This window comes from Vulpes vulpes, chromosome 9 (assembly GCF_048418805.1).
Source record: "Vulpes vulpes isolate BD-2025 chromosome 9, VulVul3, whole genome shotgun sequence".
Lineage (NCBI taxonomy): Eukaryota > Metazoa > Chordata > Mammalia > Carnivora > Canidae > Vulpes > Vulpes vulpes.
Genome location: NC_132788.1, coordinates 38,955,875 through 38,978,902, shown reverse-complemented (window position 1 = coordinate 38,978,902; position 23,028 = coordinate 38,955,875). Strand labels below are relative to the sequence as shown.

General features: G+C 37.4%; 1 protein-coding gene across 7 annotated transcripts in view; it reads right to left on the bottom strand.

Moving 5' to 3' along the window:
- The window catches only part of LOC112918518 (phospholipid-transporting ATPase IB), a 579,220-nt gene that overhangs the window by 165,378 nt on the left and 390,814 nt on the right, over positions 1 to 23,028 (bottom strand). For all 7 annotated transcript variants that reach the window (XM_072719837.1, XM_072719843.1, XM_072719842.1 and 4 more), the window contains exons 28-30: positions 10,980 to 11,054; positions 3,999 to 4,121; positions 1,841 to 1,919 (exon numbers count right to left, since the gene is read on the bottom strand). In XM_072719837.1, coding sequence (XP_072575938.1) covers positions 1,841 to 1,919; positions 3,999 to 4,121; positions 10,980 to 11,054 — 277 coding nt within the window. The remainder of the gene's footprint in view (positions 1 to 1,840; positions 1,920 to 3,998; positions 4,122 to 10,979; positions 11,055 to 23,028) is intronic.

The following is a 23,028-nucleotide window of genomic DNA, read 5'->3' as shown; positions in this document are numbered from 1 at the left end:
TACTTAATATTTGCAATTTATTTCATTTATATAGTTTCACTTAAGAGGCTAATGTTTACAACACAATTAAAAGAAAATCTCTATCCTGAAAGCTTAGTAAATAATGGCATCAATGATGATAGTGATGATAATACAAACTGGAAAAACTCATCTTATAGGCTGGCTACTAGGCAAATTGCTAAGTTTGAGGGAAGCAGATAAGGGTGGAAGAAATGAACTTGAAATTCACTTGGGGCTATCTCTCAGCTAAATTAGTAACTTTTGGGAGTCTATTTGCTTTTAAGCATAGGCTATTCTAGGTGAATGAAGATTTACATAATGACATCTAGTAGACTATATAGCAATTCCACCATGAACAGCAAGCTATAATCCTGGAGTGCAGAATCCTAACTCCAGGATTGGAAAACCATCACCTCTCCTGTAGAATGGGCCACATTAGTGTTTTTTTAAGCACGCAAGAAATGACCATTTAATAAATCATCTGAGAGTCCAAACGCAAGCACTTCAGAGTTAGGAACAGAGTACAATGTCTAGATAAGAAGGGTAAGGGGCCCGGAGAGAGTACTTGTGGTCAGTCCATGCTATTCCCTGTGTCTTCCTAAGTATGAGAGCAGGGACAAGAGGACAACTTCCCAAATTGTTCTTACTCATCAGACAAATTGCTTCCCATCACCAGTCCATCGTGATGCCATGATGGCTGCCTCTATCACTGAACTGGCAGAGCTTCTAAAACAAACTACATTCAACATTCTTCTGTTTGTAGACCCTACTCCGTCAAAATACAGAAAAATCCACACTGAGTAAAGATGAATCACAGAAAAGCTTTAGAGTTCAAAAGCACGATTTTGCTAGAATGCCCTTTGTAGGGGTGGGGTTAGAAGCAGAAAATTTTATTTCCTGATCTAGAGACTTAGGGACCCTTGAAGGAAAAGGAGGTCAGATGAAACTCGAAGAACAGATCATAGGGTATAATAAATTGGCTATGCATGCATTTTCTCTGTCAGTATTTAATAGGTTAAAAAATATCAGTAAGGATGAATCATTCTGTTTGAAGCACAAAACACATTGACACAGAAACAAAGAGGCTTGGAAGCTTTATATTCTTCGGTTCTCTGAACAATAAAAGGCCTTGTCTAGTCAACATTTAGAGTAATTTTTCCCAGGGGGATTATTACTATTTGAGAGGGATGAAAGAGTAGCATTCTCATGATACATTTTCCTTTTCTAAGACTTAAAGATGTGTCTCTTTAGGAGGCAACCTTTTGGATGTACTATGGAGTGTGAGCAAACACAGACAGTCACATTTCACACACATTGTCTTTCAGCTGGAGGAGAGTCCAGCTCTCAGTTGAATCAGTCCTCCAACTTTAAGTTTTCTTGAAAAGTGTATGTCAAATAAGGGTGACTCTTTCAAGAACTAGGCGTAAGTTTAGACACAAGATTTGAGTTATTCTGCATATAGGGGTGTGAGGTTGGAAAACGAAAGCCAAAAGTAATTAACAGAAAATGTCAAGCTCGTGGACAAGTGGCATCGATGTTCCATTGCAGTACAGTGCTTTGCTTCAAGATCCAAGATTCAAACAGTTATTAAAAATAAAGTTTAGAATTCCTAGCATTTAAACTCTCCAGGCAACTGGAAAGAAAATAGGCTCTCAGAGCCAGAATGGATGAAACCTACAAGCTATAAACCTGAGCCCTAGCTCTCATTAGATTTTAGGTATGTTTTCCTTCTAAAATGTGTTCTTGTGATCTCTCAGTCTGCAGAACTGGGAAAAAAAAATTGTGAACAACTGGCACCAGAGGGACTACTTGCTGACAGTTGAAATCATGAAGCCGTTACCATGCTCCAGCGCTTTCATGGGAAACCAGAAGAGGATGAGGGAGTGGACCAAGGCGTTGATGCAGTGACCCCAGAAAACCTAAGGGAAAACAAACCAAGGGAGTCAGGAGCTGCCCACAACTCTTGACCTCTGTGCAACTCAACAAACGCCTCATTGTGAAGGATACTGGCAGTGTGCTGCGTAGCTCCAGAAGTAACGTATTATTCTTGAAGTTAAAAAAATACTTATTTCCTCATTTTTACATACAAATGACTGGACTATCTCCAGATAATATTACCTTGCAGCAAAGACCTAAATGTATATGCACTTATACACAGACCAGTATGTAATCTGTCCACATCCAAAAAATGAATTATAAAATTTTTTTTAGAATCATAAAAAAAGACAAACTTTTACAATCATCTAGAAACAGAAAGTTATTAGGTCAAAGTTGTTAACAAGAGACAGAAACTGTGGACTTTTTGAAAGCATTAAAAACACTTTAAGTGTAGATTCCCTACAGGGCGCTCTCTCTCTTTGTTTTGCTTTTTAAAATCCCTCCCGAGCAACTTGTTAATTTCTAGAAGTTTGGTTAATATCATGCACATTTAAAAATTCTCTTTAACACTTGAAAGGTCAAACAAAAGAGTACAAGTTTAGTTTCTTCTAAATTATAGTTTCATAAATGCATTTTAATTATCTTTTTAAATACTAAGATGACAGAACTACGATACTAAAGCCAGCTTGAATTTATTTAAAAAATCTACAGATTGTTCTGGGATTGTCATATAGTTTGATCTTAAAGTAGTGGTGGGGAAATGGAAAGTAATGAAAAAAATTATAAGACAATGGGATTTTCCCATTTTAAATGTTCATGTTTTTCTTCCTTCTCCCTGACCTCCTAACCCACCCCACCCCCCACCAAAAAAAAAGAAAAAAAAATCTCCAAGGTATCTGTAAATAAGTCTTGGAGCATTCTCGCCTCTACTACCTTTTAGGTGGGTCCATTCCCTACTTCCCATCTTACAGGGCTTTTGAATTCAAGCTCTGTAAAAAATGGATTTATGTAAAGAATGCAGAACCAACAGGCCATACTTCCCACTGATAAAATAATAGTAAACAAGGACTGATACAATTATTCATCGGAGTCTTCCCTGGTATGGAAGACACTAGAACCAAGAGGATCCATTTTGTTTTTTTCTGTCTTGGATGTGCCTAACGCTTTCCTCAAAATAAGGCAGCTCTGAAGGGAGACTAGCTGGCTCAAAACAATGGCTTCATAGATTGTTCTCTTACTGAGGACTTCCTTTGTCATCCTTACAAAGGCCATGGTGGCTAACCAAGCAAATCTTGCACACAACCTGTGCCCAGTAATTTAATTGACCTCTCTCAAAATGTTAAAATATTTAAATGAACCTGTTTCAACTTCCTAATCCCCTCCTGCACAAAAATCTAAGACAGAAACATGGCAATACAGGTGTGTTGCACCAAGTCAGGCACATGTCTTCCCTTCTGGCCAGTGGCCCTCAACCAACTCCGCCACTTAGCTATGACTGGCAGACCCTGTGAGATTCCCCTTCACCAGTCCTGACTGCGGAATCCTGGTAACACCTAACCCAGCTTCTGCTTGGCCCTTTGTAGGATTGCTTATACCTTTTAGGTCTAGAGGATTTCTCTCTGCTGGTTCTCCAGTCTGAAAAAGAAAATACCTATGACTGACTTGATTCCTGTGTTGACATCTGGCCATTTTTCTCGCTAGCTAAAGAAATGTTTTCTTTTCAATGAAAAACCAAGCCATGGTGGTGAGAAGGCTCTGTTAGGCAAGCTTCCAGCCTGCCTCATGTAGGGCTTTCTGAAGGGTAAGGGGAGTCTCTGACAGCTGATCCTAAGGTACGTGGGGCCATGGGTACTTCTGGCCAGACTAGTGTCAGAGGTACATGTGGACAAGAGGAAAGGAGTCCACACACAGGAACTGAACGTGCAACATGGAAGCTTCCTTTCCAAGTGGGCATCTTGAATTCACCAGCTTGGTCTACTGGGAGAGGGCTGGGGTTTCACCTCTTCTCAAACGTTCTCTCTAATGCATTAGCTCTGTCACAAGAGGTGCACTTGAGCTGGAAGACATCAAGCAGTGCCTATGCCCTTCGGAGGGGACAATTTTGCAATAACACCATATACCTTTGTATTGAAGCCTTCTGCATTCTGGGTGATTTTGTAGAGCTGTGGGAACCTGAGCATGCTCTCCTGGGTGCAAGACCTCTCGAAGATTCCCAGAGTGAAGGGTGGTAGTGCGGTGAAAATCTGTGTGGAGAACAATGAGCCATTAAAAGAGGACTTCCCAATTCATGCAAGTTTAGGTGTTTCCGTTCTATGGAGTGATGACTTAATTTTCGGTCAAGTGCGAACATGAGATTCAATGATTCACAATTCCCCAGACACCCTTCACACAAAGCAAGTACATGAAAGACTGTTTTTAATTGTTACTTCATCAGCATAAAATAAATCCATTGATCATGAAAAACACCACCGTAAATATTCGATTAGCTAAGAAATCACGTTTAATTAACAAGTACCTTCCTTTGTCAAACAAGCGGTGATTTAGGTGGCTTTAGCGGTGATTTAGGTGGTTTTGTGAAGCAACCTGCTTTCCCTTAGCATTGCTGTGGCACAGTTTTACACCTCATTCTGATTTTATACTCAAATTTCAGGAAGCACGAGGTATTTTTTCCATTTCTTCATTTGACAAACATTTATTGGGAATGAACTACGCGCCAGACACTGCGATAAGCACCGAGAACATGCACAGAGATTTAAAGACAGAAGAAGAAGGAAAAGAAGCAGGTCCCTGACCTCCAGGAACTCGGTCTACTGCAGAGGTGGAGACGGGCAGCCGGCAGCAGCCGTATAAATAAACACATAAAACATAGAGCTCTGCAAAACTACTCATGGGGGAGAGGATGGAGAAGGGGAAGGGAGGGTCAGGAAAGGCTTCTGGGACCAAAGAGGGCCTGGCCTGTAAGGGACTGGATAACAAGGGACTTTGGGGAGAGGGGCACAGCGGGAAGCACTCCTGGGAAACAAGCATACCCTAACAAAGCTTCAGGTATAAACACCTGTGGGACGTTTAGGGGTGGGGGTTGCACCTCTAAGACATCCAGGATAGTGGCTGGCTGAGCCATGGAACAAGACAAGACTGGGAAGGAGACAGAGCAACCTGACATGACCACGAGTTTCTTGACTACCCAAGATGCTGCCTTCTGAGACTTTTACCTTTACCTGTAATCTACAGGGACTGACACGCTTATGTTTGTGTGTTGGAAAAAGAAAGCTAGATCCTGGAGAAGAGGTTTAGAATAAGCCCATTAGTTTAGGGTGCAGCTGTCCTACAGGTCATTCTCTTACTTGGTTCTGGGAATGGGTCAGAGACTGGGTCACTCACTGTTTAGCATGTGATGCTTCGGGAAAATCCCTATCCACAAACCCAGCAAGCCCTCAAGTCCATGGGAACTGGATGTGTGCCTCTGAGAACTCTGTGTACACCAGTTACAGAGAGCCTGAGTCCAGATAAATAAGCCTCTTCTAAATCTCTTAGGATAAAGCAATCAGAGATGTGGTGGAGAAAGGCCAATAAAACTTGCAGGCTCCTCTTTCACCCAAGAGCAAAAAGGAAAACATCCCTGGGATTTTAGCCTTCTCTTGATTTCCAGGATAAAAGGATCAAGAGTGGCGGTACTTGTCTCTCTCATAGGAATACAAGTCATCTGTTTAAGGGAAGTGCTCCTAACAAACATCTCAGAAGCTTTGCACACTCAGTATATCAACTCACCCTTGTGGTTTTGCTTAAAGGTGCTATAATGCATACTTTATACTGCTATCCTTACTTTTTTTTTCCTTTTCCACTTGACTTTCTACCCACTTCAAATCTTCTCACCCTTTACCAGTGGCCAACCAATCAGTAGGATCTACCATATTTTCACCCTGCTTACAATATATCATGTACACATAGAGTTTGGGGATCGTTCTTTGTTTTTACAGAAACAAGACATTATATACATTTTTCTTCATCATATTTTTCTCACAAAACAATACATTATGGGATGTGTTTCAAGTCCCTTGGGGTTGACACTAATGTAATCTTTTTCAGGCCCACATAAGAATTGATGCACTGTATTTTTTCAGCCATTCACCTATAGATAGGCATTCGTTTGTTTCCACAAACATTATATAATAAACATCCACAATATTTTATAACATATATACTTTATCTTTTATTTCTATGGGAAAGATTCTCAGAAACAGGGTTGTGGAGTAAAAAGATACATTTATTTTAAATTTTAAAAGATGCTGCTTGGTTGCTTTCAAAAAAGGTTTACCTTTCTCTTCACAAAAGACAACAATAATCTTGTCCCTGCTACCCTATCTGCAATGGGTGTTATATTTAATATTCTCCAGACTAAAAAAAAATCAAAGATATTAACTCTTAGTTTAAAAAATTTACATTCCTGGGGCACCTGAGTGGCACAGTTGGTTGAACGTCTGATTCTTGGTTTTTAGCTCAGGTCATGATCTCAGGGTCCTGGGATTAAACCCCAAGTTGGGCTCTGTGCTCAGTGTGGAGTCTGCTTAAGAGTTTCTCTATTTCCTTCCCCCTCTGCCTCTTGACCCTCTGCACTTGCTCATACACACACACACAAACACACATACACATACACACTCTCTCTGTCTTTCCCTCTAAAATAAATGAATAAATCTTTAAAAACATTTACATTTCCCTGACTACCAGTGTGTTCAGGCATGTTTTTATTTATTTGTTGGACATTTGGATTTGTAATTTTGTGAACATTTATTAAATTCTCACATATTACAGATCTGGAATCCAAAACTGGAATTTACTTCTGGATTCTCTAATTTATTAGTCCAATTTTCTGTCAGCACCACATTAAATTGGTTACTACAGGTTTGTAGTATAGTCTGATGCTTCAGAGAGAGAAGTTGACCCTTAAAATTGTTCTTTTTTGTACTTTACATATTTATTCACAGGTACGTGTTAATTCCCTTTATACTTTGATATCATTTTATGCAACTCCCTTCTCCCTACCAATCACTGGGATTCTATTTGGAATACATAAATTTATATATCAATTTAGAGGAGTTTGATACTATCTTCTCATATAAAAGGATAATATGCCTTTCTATTTATTCAACTCTATTTTGTATACTTCAATAAAATTTTGGACTTTTTTCTATTTGGTACTATAAAAATTATTCCTATGTGATGTATATGAAAGGAATTATTACCCCTTTGCATTTATAAGTGCTCACAACTAGAGTTAAAAAAATAAGCTATTGATTGCTAGGATAGAAAAAAGCTATTGATTCTTACATATCTATTGTGTATCTAGTCACCTTATAAATTCTCTTATAATTCTAGTATTTCTTTACAGGTATCTTTTGGGTTTTCTAGATATCCAGTCATATATGAACACATTTAAAAGGCCACTTTTTGTGTGCATATTTATATAAGCATAGATATCATTTTTTCTAGTATTTGTAATAGTTAAATTTTCTTGAGTTGCTGAAAATTCCAAAAACAATGCTGAATTATATAGCGATTTCAGGCATTCCTAACTAATTTCTTATTTAAAATGAAATTGTTTAAGAATTTTACCATTTATGGCAATATGCCATTTTTTAAAATATAAAAATAGTCAGGATTATAGTTAATTGGCTTCTTTCTTTCCTAATTTACTTAGAGTTCTTATTTTGGGAATGGCAGCCGACTTGCCTCAAATACTTTCTCAGCATCCACTGATGAGATGAGGTTTTTCTTTTTCTCTTCTGTTGATATGATGATATTTAGAAAGGTTTAAAAATAAAAAAAAGTTTAAAAATTTTAAACCTCCTATATTCCTGAAAAAAACCTACTTGGTCAAATATTTTACTCTTTTGATACATTGATGAACTCTATTTGCTGCTATTTTATTTAGAATTTTTATAATTTTGTTTATGAGTGAGGTTGGCTCACAGTTTTTTTCTTCAAATTATGCTGGCTTGATAAGATTAAATGGGATAAATTTTTGAAACAGCTTAAAACACATTAAGAATTATCTCTTAATAAAATAAGAGATTAAATCTTACTGAAATCTATCTGATCATGGTGATTCTTATAGCCATTAAATAAAATGATGGAGAAATCTGACTATGGATACAATGAGAATCCAATGGGATGGCATTCATTCATTATTCTGAGAGATTTAAGAGTTTCAAGTCAGTTTTTTTTTTAAGGTTTTATTTATTTATTCGAGAAACAGATAGAGAGAGGCAGAGACACAGGCAGAGGGAGAAGCAGGCTCCATGTCGGAAGCCTGACATGGGACTCGATCCCGGATCCCCAGGATCACACCCTGGGCTGAAGGCGGCACTAAACCGCTGAGCCACGTGGGCTGCCCTCAAGTCAGTTTTAATGCCATTTAATCTGCTGTGAGAAATGATGACTTGCTACTTTAGTGGGCCTGGGGAATCAAATATAAAGAGCAAGCACAGAAGAAGACAAAGCAAGACTGAAAAATTGTCTGGAGAAAATGGCAAGAGGAAATCCAGCCCAGAAGAGGTAGGCTCTAGTGAACGTCTTGGATGTCCCAAACGGTCTCTTGTACCGTGAGGTTGGAGTGTGAAAAACTTACTCTTAAATAGGTATTATTGGAACAGCAATGGCAAAAATGGAATATGGACTAATGTGGATCAGACATAGTACTGTATCCATGCTAAATTTTAGATTTTGATCAGTCTACTGTGGTTATATAGGTGAATGGTCTTAGCATCTATGCACCAAAGTATTAAGCAGTAAAAGGGCCTGATGTCTTGTTAGTTTCAAGCAGTTTGGAAATCACTGTGTTGGTGTGTGTGCACCATGAGTGCCCGTGGGGCATGCCTATGTGTGCACGCACATGCATGTCTATGGGTGTATCCATATTTGCCCAAGAGATGGTGTGCACAAACATGTACATGCGTGGAGAGACAATTCAAATGAGGACAAAATGCTAATAACTGAGGAATCTAATATAGTTCTTCGTACTCTTTTGGCAATATTTCTGAGTTTCAAATAAAAGTTACCAAACCATTTCTGTGGGGATAAGCTTCCATATTCTCAAAGGGTTCGGCCCTTTCAGCATGACTGACTTCTGAAGGCTAACACCTTTCTGACATCACTTTACAGATCCTTGATCATGCCAACTCTGCTACCACTTGCTGGCAGCTCACTCCAACACCTGTACTGTGGACTGGAGTGACAGAGGGTCATTTCACCTTGAAATTCACTTCTCTACCACAATATTGTCTTTTCTAAAGTCTGGGGGACACAAAGAACATGTAACACATTCCCAACTTCAGGGATCAAAAGTCATTGCAGGTCCTAAATATTCACATGCACAATCATTACTAAAAAAATGTGTTTAAAATGTTGTTTCTCGCTATCTCTGAGAAACTCTGATGGGGCTTAGGAATCTGCATCTTCAAACAAATCCTGGTTATTCTAATGTAAGTGGTGTGTGGACCATATTTTGACCAACACTGTTCTATAGCCTATCAGTGCCTTATGCAGAGCAGGTCCTCAATACAAGTTTGTTGGATTTATTTGAATTGCCTAAGGCTGCACAGAGCTAAGAAAAGAATCTAGCTCTCATGGCTGAGCATCAAAGTAGGGCTAACCTCCATGCATCATGTGACCAGGTGATTTGTATTTCATTCCTGAGCTTTAAAGCACAGTCTCACAGGTCTTAGCTTCCTATCTATAAATATGTATATGAGCATGGATTTGACCCTTTCTGGCACTAAATCCTTATGGAGCAGTGAGCATAATTTTAATCTACTAAAACAGTTAAGTTCTGCAAAGTGAACAATCGGTTGGAGGGAAGGTCCTGGAGCCTCTATCCATGTGGCAGGTGAGTCAGGGGAGCTGTTCCAGCACAGGTGATGAATGGGCATTGATTCAGCCCTGCTCTCACCATGGTCAGCTTTGCCTTTTGAGCCTAAGTATTAGCAACAGACTCACTAATGCTTGGTCATAGCACACTTATTAACTGACCAACACTGTCTAATTTCAGGCTGCTTAAAATCTGAACTCAGGCTCAGTGGCAGCTTAGTCTATCAATTTGGCCCTCTTAACTTGTCAAACTCCACAGGGCTGGGGAACCTATCACATGCAGCATCTTATACACAGCATCTTAGCCTTGTAGCTACCAAAAAAAGAAAAAAAAAGATTGAGTGGACAGATGACTTGCACATCCAGCCACAAATGTATACACAAGCTGTAAATATTTATAGCGTCACTATGTGTACTGTATGTCTGGTAACTTCTGTCTATTTCTACCTATGATAGCTGCTTCTGACTATAAACTCCCCCAGGGCAGGCAATGTCAGAATTAGTGTCCAAAACACATGAGAAAGTACAACTTGAAATGTTGCATGCTGGGGTCTCTAAAGCACCAAGCTGTGAGTCCCTCAGTTAGTTCTCCCTGCCAAACAAGAAGCTAAGTAGCTATACTTCATCATTTTGGCTTAAAGTTTATGTTTGTTTCCAGTTTTTGAATTCATGATAGTGAAGCAATGAAAAAAGAACTGTGAAATCATGAAAAATACCTAATAAGCTGATTACCATTCACCATGGGAGCTGGAAGTCAGTATTCATTATTTTAGCACTAGCTGTGGAAGAAAACATTCCTTCACAAGGACAGACACTCTTTTAAGAAGGACGGAAAGGACACTAGATTACATACTATATATGTGTATCTATGTTTAAGAGTTCAGAAATAAAATTATGAAGTGAAATAGGTTTAGATGTAGCTCAGAAGTTTCTACTTGAGCTAAAAACATGGAAATGTTGTGCAGGCATTTAGTAAGGAGGTAACAAGGGTCTATTATCAAGATATATGGGTTAATAATTTCATGGGGTTATTCAAGAATGATCTGCTATGATTGAAACCATGTGTGGAGAGCACGGGCTTCTGCAGGATGTGTCGCAGCAACAAAGGCTCTAAAGATATATTTGTGCTGCCTGCTATGTATACAGATGATTGACTTAGATACACTTCCCAGACATAAACAGTAAAGGAATGTCACTGAAGTTCTGCATGCTATCTGATAGAGATGGAGAATGCTTACCACATTGTACAAGCCGATGCACCAACGTTCAAATAAAATCTGCCCAGAAAATCCATTAACAAAGGCGAACCAAAGCTGAAAGAGAAGAAAGTTCAAGAAGTTTTACATCAATATTGACCTAAATGTTTCCATTCACTGAAGAAGTAGCAGGGGGAATGAGGACCACCAGCTGGACACAGCTGCTGAGGGATAAAGAGCCACAGGACGTGGCGGTCGTTCTTTCATAAAATATAAATTCCCAATATCACATGTACCGATATTTTAAGGAAAATGTACCTTAAGGCATATGTCAATTTGTTAATGTGCACACATTTACGGAAAAGCAACTTATGTTTAATTTATTTTGAATGTGTTTTGTGGTGACACTTTCTCATTGACTGGAAGAGTCTCAAATTCATGCTCTTTTTCCCTATAAAGTTGACTTGATAAATATGATTTATCTTTGTTGGACTTTCAAACAGATAAAAACTATAAATAAAAAACAACAAAAACTCCTTTGTTGGTCATTTGTGTGTTTAGCTCATAAAATATCGACCCTCCTTAATCGAATGTCCACCACTTCAGCAAAGGTCAAAAGGTGGTAATATTGAAGAAACATGCTCAAATCATCTGGAGTAACATGGGATGTATAAATAAATAAAATGTAGACGATTATTTATGTCTTCAAGTGGACTATAATTCTAATTGATTAAGCAAGACCAACATAAAAACAACTGCAGAGCAAAATGCCAGGGAATAAAAATATTTTAGAGAAGGAGCCATCAAGCAGGCATAATTAGGAGAAGACGTGGAGCAGTAAGAGTGCAACAGAAGAGGGGCGAGCCATCATGAGGAGGAACGAAAATGTGATTTAGAAGGCAGTGAATATGGAAAAATGGAATACAAAATGCTGCTGTTTAAAAGTCATCTAAATTTATGGGATACAACAGGATTCCAGTGATTTGGGGGTAGACTTTAAAGCATCCCATGTGAATCACAGAATCCACCTTAGTGGTAAAAAGCATGACAGACTGAATCTGTTACTATAGTAGAACTACAATTACAACACAGAGGAGCTACCCCATGATAGTAAGAGTTGAGATCAACTCTGCTACTGCAATGTTACTGAGTCAGAATTTTTCAAATCAGCTTCTTGAACTCACCAGACTAAGTTCCTTCTTGCAAGTTCCTTCTTGCAAGAGGAACTGTTCCCTACACTGTACAACTGTACTGAGTGTGATACCTAACATAAAGGACTCACCGAGTTCCAGTGGGATCAAATGAAATACACCTCAATTCAAATGCCAGATGAAGTTCTCGTAAGCACAGCTTTCAGGATCTTGTACCCTGGTTCAAAATACTACTACAGTTCTCCCCTAAACCTAAGATAAGCTTGCTGACCTTACTGACCTTCAAAAATCTGTCCACATGCCAACTCACTCTTAAACCCAACTCTCTCCCAAGAGGTCCCCATGAGGCATGGCCGTTTTCAGTCAAAAAATACTGATGGGGAACTAAGAATCAGAAGTTTGTGCTGTATTCTGCATTCAGAATATTTTTACAACATCTGTTCAAATATTAGCTGTCCCCTAAAACAACATTTCCAATCGCACAGCTTTCTAACCACTTGAGGCCTTGACAATCAACACTTCAACCAAACTTTTGGTGCAATGAGAACCTGAATCCACACCTGACTCAAGCATATTTGTAACCTGTTTCAAGAGTTTTAACCTTATTTCCTCACAATTACGTTTTACTTCTATATTCTCCTATTCAAACAAGTGAGCAAACACTAATAAATGTCTAGTGAACACCAAACTATTTTATTGCTTAATTCAGTTAATTCATCTTTTGTTGAAGGTAGAGTAGTGATATTTCTATAGCTCTCCTCTTCCCCTACTATCGATTGAAAAAAGCAAAAATAATTGAAAATAGAAAATAGCTATTTTCAATGAAACTATGGGACAGTCTTTATTAAAATACAGGTGACACAGAACGGAAATAATAAACACAAGATTACCTCAAACAAGGGGGACTGCCAATAGACAAAGCCTACAGAGTAAAAAGTTTTCCAGGAAATAGGAAACAATCCAAGAAACAGCTGAACCAACTCTTATTTAAAGGGTGAAATCTAGAAGCAGGGACAAGTCATGGCCTAGGTCCCTTGCCCTATTCAGCACAGCAAGCAAAATGAAGGTGAAGGGCTATGTACACGCAAACACCGTTTCCCCCCAAGAAGCAAGTGAGGAGGATGGTAGGTAAAGCACGGAGCCTAAATGACCATCAGCTGGGTGGTGACTGACCAAGGGAACCTGGAAAGAAATAACTGCAAATTCATCCAACAGAAAACCCATAACATACAGGCATTGACTGTGAGATACGGGGCCCTCCAACTCGTCAAAGGAGAAGAAATGGTGGTGAGGGAGGTACTTATTGCAGCAAAGTGACAGCTGCCCAGGGTGGAAGAGGCAAATATTTGATGAGAAAGTGTTCTGAGACAATTCTGCAGCCCCTCTTCCCTCGACATCATCAGAAAATAAGAAGGAAAACAAATATATATGTATATGAAATAGTATGATAAATAAATGACAATAATATGAAATGATCTCTACAGAAGGAACTAGGTCATAGGGAAGAAGAATATCTTGAATGCTCCTGAGAAACACAGAAGAGCTAAAGAAAACGTGACTTTTCATGAAACGAGCTAAAATAAGATGTATAAGATATCAAAGAAGGAAACAAATAAGTCTAACAAATTATGGTTCATCCTTAACAATGCAACACTGGGCAGACATTTCAAAAAGTAACATAAAACTCATAGATATGTTAAAATGAAAAATATCAAGGTATATGTTAAATGGGTCATGACTGTGCAGAATAGTTGTACATACTTTTACATGGCAACTTTCTGGAAGACATAAAAGAAACATAATATTCATTATTTTCAGGCAGCAGAAGTGTTCTTCAGGAGGTAGTATGGACTCTCATACTTCTTGTACAGTTCTGAACCTTTCAAAACATGTTCATATTTTATTTACAAAACTATTTCAAGCAGTAATTCTCAACTAGGATTGATTTTTCCTCTGAAGGCAATGACAATGGCTGGACACCTTCGTGAGGGTACTGTTAGCATTCCATGGGTAGAGGCCGAAGATTTTGCTAAATATCCTCCAATGCCCAGCATAGCTCCCTACAACAAAGAATCATCTGGCCTCAAATGTCAATAGTGCCACCACTGGGTGAAAAATAAATTTATTAAGTCAACCTGATAAAGTTAGAAATCGCAGTGTAACACGTTTATTATAAGCAAAATAATGGTATGTGACAGATTACATAAAGGCACACTTATATTTGTGTTTACAGGCTGTGGGTGGGGAAAGCTTCATTTCCTGCCCCCCTGGACGGATCTCATACATAGAACCATAGGCTCTTTTCTGTAGAGGCCATGGTAGCACCAGATATGAATCTAGAACTTCACACATTGAGATCCTTATACCAGAAACATATCTTTATAAATTGTTAATGAGAAATTATTCTAAAGACTGAGTGAACTCCATGTAACTAAGACACTCATGTTGTGGAAAACAGACAATAAGGGAAAAAAATCCTAGGAAATCAACCATTTCTTTCTCAGCATTAACCTTTGCTCCAAGCAATCCTGAACCATGTAAAACATTTTAATCTTTACTTTGGATTAACATCTTGATTAGTTGAATGTTGGGATATTTCCTCTAAGCAGCCAGTGCTCTGTTTCTGTCCAAGTTGGCACTGGCTTGGCCACATGTCTCTCTAAAGATTTTTGATATGTTTGTACTAATTTTTATCAGTTGCAGGTGGTGCTGCAGCTTTTTGAGAAGTATAAACATGCTCGTTCTCAACATTTCCAATTCAATTTCAATCTTCATTCAAATAATCCATCATTAGACGATCAGACCTGTTTATTTCATCAGAAATATTTGCAGAGAAAAAAGAAATTAAAACCAAAATAAATGAAACAAACAAACAAAATATCCATCTCCTAATTTCAAAATCCACAAACTGGTTTTCTCTTACATTGTAAACACTCAAACTTGATTTCATTTTGGCAAGAGTTCCATAGGTGAAATGGAAAAAGGAAAGAGAACACACTGTATTTTTAAATAATTCATACAAATGTACTTAGTTTTTATTTTATTTATTCATGAGACAGGTATCAGTGGCTCCCTGACACACTATAAAATCAGACTTTCACACTGGGTAGCCATATCCAAATGTTAATTCATATATAAAAAAGAAACCACTGCCTGATTCCTAAACATTAATGTCATTTTTGGTGGACCACAACCTCCAAGCTGCATACATCCAACAGTGCATACACCCCACAAGGCAAACAGACAGCCTGTTTCCCTGCTGATGGAGTTACTTGGACTGTGCTTAGAGCCACTACATTCTGCTCTTCTGGATTAATGGGGAGAAAGATTCCTGCCTTCACTTTCTTGTTAACTAGGAATGCTATTAAATGAATACAGTCAAAGCAGAGGGAGCCAAGTTCTGCCTGGCCGGCCTCAGACTTGGTGAGTTGGTGGGAAGACCTGCCAAGCACTGACTTGCCAAGCTCCTGGGGTTTCTGGTCCTCAAATGTAGGGCTGTTATGAGCAAACTGACTCAAACTTATTAAATGGCTTTTCCTTCTTGGAAAAAGATCCTTCTTTGCTTTAACTGCTGCTTCACTGCCAAAAACGCAGTAACCGTCTTGGCTAATTGCACAGACTCCCGTCTAGAGGTCCTGGCCGCGTTGCACAATCTCAGTGGGCTGTACCTGCTGCCACTCAGGTTCTCAACTAACAGTCGACATACTTAGATGATTGCCTCATTTGGGAAAGGGAGGACCTGTTCCTCGATTTACTCTGTTCTTCCAAGACCCAGGGTAGAAGACTGAGGTGGGAAAGTGCCCTACAGGGAAAAATTAAATAAATTAGCCATATGGTTTCTTGCTAAAGTGGCAATAACATCATGATCTACTGATTTGCACGTCAGGGTCTGAGCTGATTAACTGGCATTAAAGATACCTGTTTAAAAGTCAAAGGGCTACAATCTTTCTGGAATTCGATCTGGCAATGTGTAGTAGGATAAAGAATAAGCATATACTTCATCTAAAAGTTCCTAGTTTTAGAAATTCATTCTCATAAATAAAAGGTCTTCCATATAAAAACCTTTCTTGTTTTTCAGTATTATTAATAGTGGAAAGCAAAAAATAAAACAAAGCAAATAGTGCAGGGAAAAAAAGTCCTGAAAGTTCTTTATTAGGGAGTGAATGTAGCAAGTCTGTAAAATATTAAGCACTTATCTTTTAAAATTTTAAGTCTGTAGGTATGTAAGTGAGGGAATGTATGACAAAGAAATACTATTAGATTGACAAAAGAAAAGGCAAAATAAATAGGTAAGTTGGTAGGTAGGTATGTAGAAAGGAAATTAAAAGAAAAAATTCAAGGATGCTATTCTAGAGCAAGGGTTGTCAGAAATAATAATGGTAATAATAATAACAGTAGTAACAGCAAGATACTCTAAAAACTTCCCCCTCAAGTGTTTCAGTCCAATGAATTATGGGATGGAGTGGTCCCCATTAAATAGTGACTACTGGGCAGCCCGGGTAGGCTCAGTGGTTTAGTGCTGCTTTCGGCCCATGGCCTGATCCTGGAGACCCGGGATCGAGTCCCACGTCAGGCTCCCTGCATGGAGCCTGCATCTCACTCTGCCTCTGTGTGTGTGTGTGTGTGTGTGTGTGATGAATAAATAAATAAAATCTTTAAAAAAATAAATAGTAACTACTGTAATAAATGGGCAGGGCTTCAGCTCTAAAATCTTTGGGGAGTTTTCTCTGAGTCGGTCCTGGACACGTACAATGCTAAGAGCCAACACTATATACTTATAAAACTCATAAGGACTTTTTAAGGACAAAAAGAAAGTCTTAATGTGTACAGGATCCATTTTAAAAAATTGTTTTTTAAGTAAGCTCCATGCCCAATGTGGCACTTGAACTCATAACCATGAGATCAAAAGTAACATGCTCTGTGAACTGAGCCAGTGTATAAAATCCATTTTTTTTTGTAGAATCACAAGAAAGATGCCATAAATTTAATGTCTTTGTATGAGTGCAAAGGAAGGTAGCCTAGTTAAACTGTTCCTATTGAGTACCTGGACAGGAATGGAGGCAGATGAGAAATTAATTTTCTTTATACATCTCTATGATTATTACAACAAATCAGTATTACATTAAAGAATTATGTAGGAAAAAAGACCTTGTTAATGTCTATCACTGTACCATGCACATTTCTCTGTTAGCTTGTCACACCTATAATTTTTGTCACACTGCTTGCTGTCTGTCTGGTCTGTCTCACCTTGTGTAAGATGTATGAGGTCAGAGATTATAAAAATTCTGCTTACTATTATGTACTCAGAATCTGTACAGTCCAGGGGTTCATTAAACGAATACATGCAGAATATTAGCATTTAACATTAAAAAGGTAAGGTCACTCAAACAGATTACAGGACAGATCATGAAATCGGCCAAAGATATTTCATCCTAGTTTGAGCATTTAATTGCTATGTGAGCACAGGCAACTTCCTTAATCCCCTAGCTTTATTTTTTTGATGAACAAATGGAAAGGCCAGAAACTGCAGAATGGTCAGTTTGGTATTTTTGATGATGATAAAAGCTAACATACGTTCTGTGCCAAGAATTTTCACAACATTCCAAATGAATATCTCATTTAAATCTCATAGCAATTTTCTTAAAAGATTTTATTTATTTATTCATGAGAGACACAGAGAGAGGCAGAGACACAGGCAGAAGGAGAAGCAAGCCCCATGGGGGGAGCCTGATGGGGGACTCAATCCCGGGACCCCAGGATCATACCCTGGGCCAGAGGCAGGTGCTAAACCGCTGAGCCACCCAGGGATCCCCTCTCACAGAAATCTTAACAAGTAGGCATTGTCTGAATTTCACAAATGAGGAAATCAGGGCACAGGGAAGAGATATTAGGGCTGGTTCCAAATAGGTAGTTGTTAATACCAGACCCTGTATAACATGTGATTTAAAAAAAAAAAAAAACATTGAAGTTAAGGCAATTTAGAATTGAGCGAACATTTATGGCTACTAATTTACAACATTGATGTTTTAAGATTGTAACATGAACACAATATTTCACAACTATAAGCATATAAGCAAATCAAAAAACTTGAGAAAATTATCCAAATCTTAAGCCTCTAATGCCATGTAAGGAAGCTAAAGGATCCTTTTTACATTAGGGTATGTATATATATATATATATATACACACACACTATATGTATAAACACTATATATATATATATATATATATATAGTGTTTTTGAAAAAAGGGCTGCAAAATCTTCCCCATTTTGCATAATAAAATGCAGTCACTCTGGTTTGAAACATTTTCCTGCAATAGTGTGAGCTAAAAAATTGTGATCCTTTGCTATTATTGAAACCAAGCTAGTAGACAATCAAAAGCAAACTTCTTGCACTTCATTATTCAGTCTTTGAATAAAAAGACAACACAAATACTAATGTGACGATCTAAGTTTTGTTTAATTGAACTAGAGTTTCAAAAATAAAAGAAACTATTCATGAAAATAAATTTAGCATATGATGTACACACACACATTTCTTACTTTATTTTCCATTAAAATCCTAAATGATACAAAATATTAAATCTTACAACCCAAAAGTCACAAGAGTTAGTGAAGGAAAATCTAGTAAACACTTTTAAAGTTTCTTTAATCATTAACTTTTCAGTGCTACAAAATTCCCCCCCCTTTTTAAACTGCCCCCTTTTTATGAAATGACGTGCTTATCCAATAGAGCACCAGGTAAATACAAAATCATGGTTCCCTCCCATAAAAGACCATAATACCGACCAGATGGTATAGGCACAATTAAATTGATTTTTAATAAGGAATTCTTGGCACAATAGAATGTAATCACTCCAAATTATGTCAAGGACTACTTACATTTTTTTTTAATAGTTCAAGGCTTAAACTCTTCAGTCTAAATTCTGTGCTACAGTGTTAGGGAACAAAATAGCTCTGGAGACCAGTAATGAAATAATGAGCCTTTCATCTGGAGGTCATTGGTTAGGATCTGGTATCGTTCATTAATGACACAGTTGTTTCCAAACCGTGGTGTTGGAACAGCGGCGGGGGGTTTATTATGGAAGGAGTAGCAGGAATATGTATAAGATCATTTCATTTATGGACAAAACCTATGGCAAAAATTCAAAAACATGTGTTTTATAACCAATAAAGTAATGCTCTTAACATACTGGCGATAAGATTTAATGCCTGGCTCCACAGACCTGGGTTGTAAGAAAGCAGATTTTTGATGCTGTGTCTCCACCCCCATCAGCCACCTGACGTCTGTAGCCTGAGCAAGGTGTGACATTTTCTTACTTTCTTGTTCTGGAAAGTAGGAAAAAGGTGTGCCTTCTCTCTCAGGGAATTATGAGGAAATAATCTCATGTACTTTTAAAAATTCAGTTATTGACCTATTTACTAAGATCTTGCTTCAAATTACTCTCTGTGCCATTCGTCGGGAGTAACAAAGATGAAGCATATATCATCCTTGCCATTAAAGAATTCAGCTTGGTTGAGGACAGGTTTGGGGTGAATCAGAGGCACGAAAATGCTCTTTGGGGACACTACAGAGGGAGCAATCCTTTAGGAGTCACCACAGCTTTTCCAAAGGTGGTGGGTACTTGGAGTATCAGATTCCATTAATCACTTTGGTGGGGGTAGGGGTGAATGGGTTACAGGTAGAGGGAACAACTTGTGCATAATTATAGCAGATGTGAATTTCCAGGTGGCTAGAACAAAGAAAATGAAGTGAGAGGAGAGGGCTGGTCCAGACTGTGAAGGACACTGGACAGGTGTTCTTCAAGTATGTGAACAGCTATGCATGTATTGCCAAAATGTACTTCCAAACTTGAACAACTCTCTTAATAGATTTCTGTTTACTATATTGTAACAAAATATATATAACTTAAAATTTATCATTTAAACCATTTTTAAGTGTAAAATTCAGTGGCATTAGGTAACGTTCACATTGTTGTAAAACCATCACCACTATCTCTAGAGTTTTTTCATCATCCCAAACAAAATCTGTTCCCATAAACAACTGCCCATTTTCCCTCCCTCTTACCTCTGGTAACCACTCTTCTACTTTTTTTTTTCTGTGAATTTAGCTGTTCTAGTCATTTCATATAAGTAGAATTCTACAGTATTTGTCCTTTGTGTTTGTCTTTTATCTCTCAACATAATGTTCTCAAGACTTATTCATATTGTAGCAATTATTAGAATTTCTAAGGCCACATAATACTTCATTGCACATATTAACCACATTTTGCTTAGCAATTTATCCATTGATGGCTACTTAAGTTGTTTCTGCCCTTTGGCTACTGTAAATAATGTACCTATGAACCCTGGTGTTCATATATTTGAATTCTTGTTTTCAATTCTTTTGGATATATATCCAGAGGTAGAATTGCTGGACTATAACACAGTTCTATGCTTAACTTTTTGAGGAAGCTCCATACTATCTTCCACAGAGGCTGTATCTTTTTACTTTCCCACCTGCAAGGCATAAATATTCAATTTCTCTACATCCTCACTAACACTTGTTATTTTGTTTATTTCTTTTTAATAGTAGACATACTAGTGGGTATGAATTGACATCTCATTGTGGTTCTGATTTGCATTTCCTTAGTGGATAGAAATTGTGAACATGTTTTCATGCTTCTTGGCCATTTGTATACTTTCTTTGGAAAAAATGCCTATTCAAGTCCTTTACTGATTTTTTAATTGGGTATTCTTGTTGTTGAGTTGTAGGAGTTCTTTATATATTCTGGATATTAATCCCTTATCAGACACATGATTTACAAATACTTTCTCCCATCCTGTGGGCTGTCCTTTCACTCTATCGGTAGTATTTTTTGATGCACAAAAATTTTAGTTTTGAGTAAGTCCAATTTATCTGTATTTTCTTTTGTTGTCTCTGCTTTTGGTGCCACATTTAAGAAATCATAGCTGAATCCAATTTCATGCTCCCCTCTATGTTTTCTTCTAAGAGTTTTAGAGTTTTAACTCTCATATTTAGGTCTTTGATCCAGTTCGAGTTACTGTTCCTATATAGTATAAAGTAAGGGTCTATTTTTATTTTGCATATGGATATTCATTTTCCCAGCACCATTTGTGGAAGAGACAACCCTTTCCTCATTGAAAGGTTTTGGCATCCTTATAAAAAATCACTTGGTCATACACATAAGGGTTTATTTCTGGGCTCTCTAGTCCATTGCTCTATACATCTGTCTTTATGCCAGTACCACACTATTTTGATTACTGTAGCTTTATAGCAAGGTATGGAATCTGGAAGTGTGATTCCTCCAACTTTGTCTTTCTTTTTCAAGGTTGCTTTGGCTATTTGAGGTCCTTTTAGATTCCATAACAATTTTAGGATGGGTTTTTCTGCTTCTGTAAAAACTGTCATTAGGATTTTGATAGAGATTGCATTGACTCTGCAGAGTGCTTTGGTCTCAATATATTTTTAAGGTAATGTAATTTTTAATGATAAGGACAAGCAGTTGAAAAATAATTTCTGGCATAATGTAAATATTGACATTTTAAAACAAATTTCATCATTCTTTTAATGTATCCAATGGATTCTAAGTACTACATACAAGTGGATGCCCATTATAACTCACTTTAAGAAAGCCATGAACAAAGACCTAACAGTCAGAAAGTTTATATCATTCTTTTCGTCTTGAACTTGTTTTCCATTCCACTTGACTCAGATATAATTTAATCCTAATTTAATGTATTTTTGTTTTAAAATCTTACATTGATCACCCTGTAATATTGCACAAGAATAGAAATTAGAATCAATTTTCTTTTAATTTCTTGTGGCTATATAGCTCTAAGTGCTAAAAAGTTCTTCTGGATTCAGTTTTCATTACAAGTACTAGAATATACAATTGATAAAAAATATACATTTGATAATCATTAAATAATAAAAAAATTTTGTTGGAAATACATCTTTTAATGAGATAGATGGAGCCAAGTACCCCCTCTACCCATTAGTATATGTAACTGTGGAAGAGTATCACCTATTGCTAGACTGAGACAGGGTTCAGCATCATTTGTATTTTATAGATTTAAGTCCTGAGAAATCTAATAAACATAATAAATGAGAATGTAAAGTTTTATTAGAGCAATATCCATCAATACTTTGGATCTCTGAGCCATTTGCTAAAAAATAACACAATGCTCTAATACTAAAGTTATTGGAAATAATCTATGTGCTGACATTTTGATTAGGTCCTTTTTTAAAGTTTTCTGAGAGCAAAGAGACAAACACATTGATTTGCCCAAGATTTTGTTAACTATTCATCACAATAATTTACTTTATCTTAATTTCTAGGAAGTATACCTAAAGACTATACCAAGAATTTTCAAGTAACTTTTAATATTCCTGCTATGTTTTCATTTAGACACAATATTTTATTTTGGGGAAAAATAAAAACATTTTTATTTTTTAATACACTATTGCTAGTATATTATTGTTTGATAAAATAGTTTTCTTTTATCACATGGGGCTACCTTATATTGCATTTTCTGTGCATGAGGTCCTCTGAGCGCATGACACAGTCACTCTTTATCACATCCTTTAAGTATTTTTCCAAACCTCAGAGTTGGAAATTTAGCTGATTCAAGGTTTGGAAGATTTTTGCCATAAAACCTAACTGGCAACACCTATCTTCATTTTTTAACTAATTAACTAACTCAGAAAAAATTCTAGCTTTGATATTCAGTTAAAATATATATTTTAAAAAAAGATTTTATTTATTTATTCATGAGAGACACACACAGAGAGAGGCAGAGATACAGGCAGAGGGAGAAGCAGGCTCCATTCAGGGAGCCCAACATGGGACTTGATACCGGGTCTCCAGGCTCACACCCTGGGCTGAAGGCAGTGCTAAACTGCTGAGCCACCCGGGCTGCCCTAAAATATACATGTT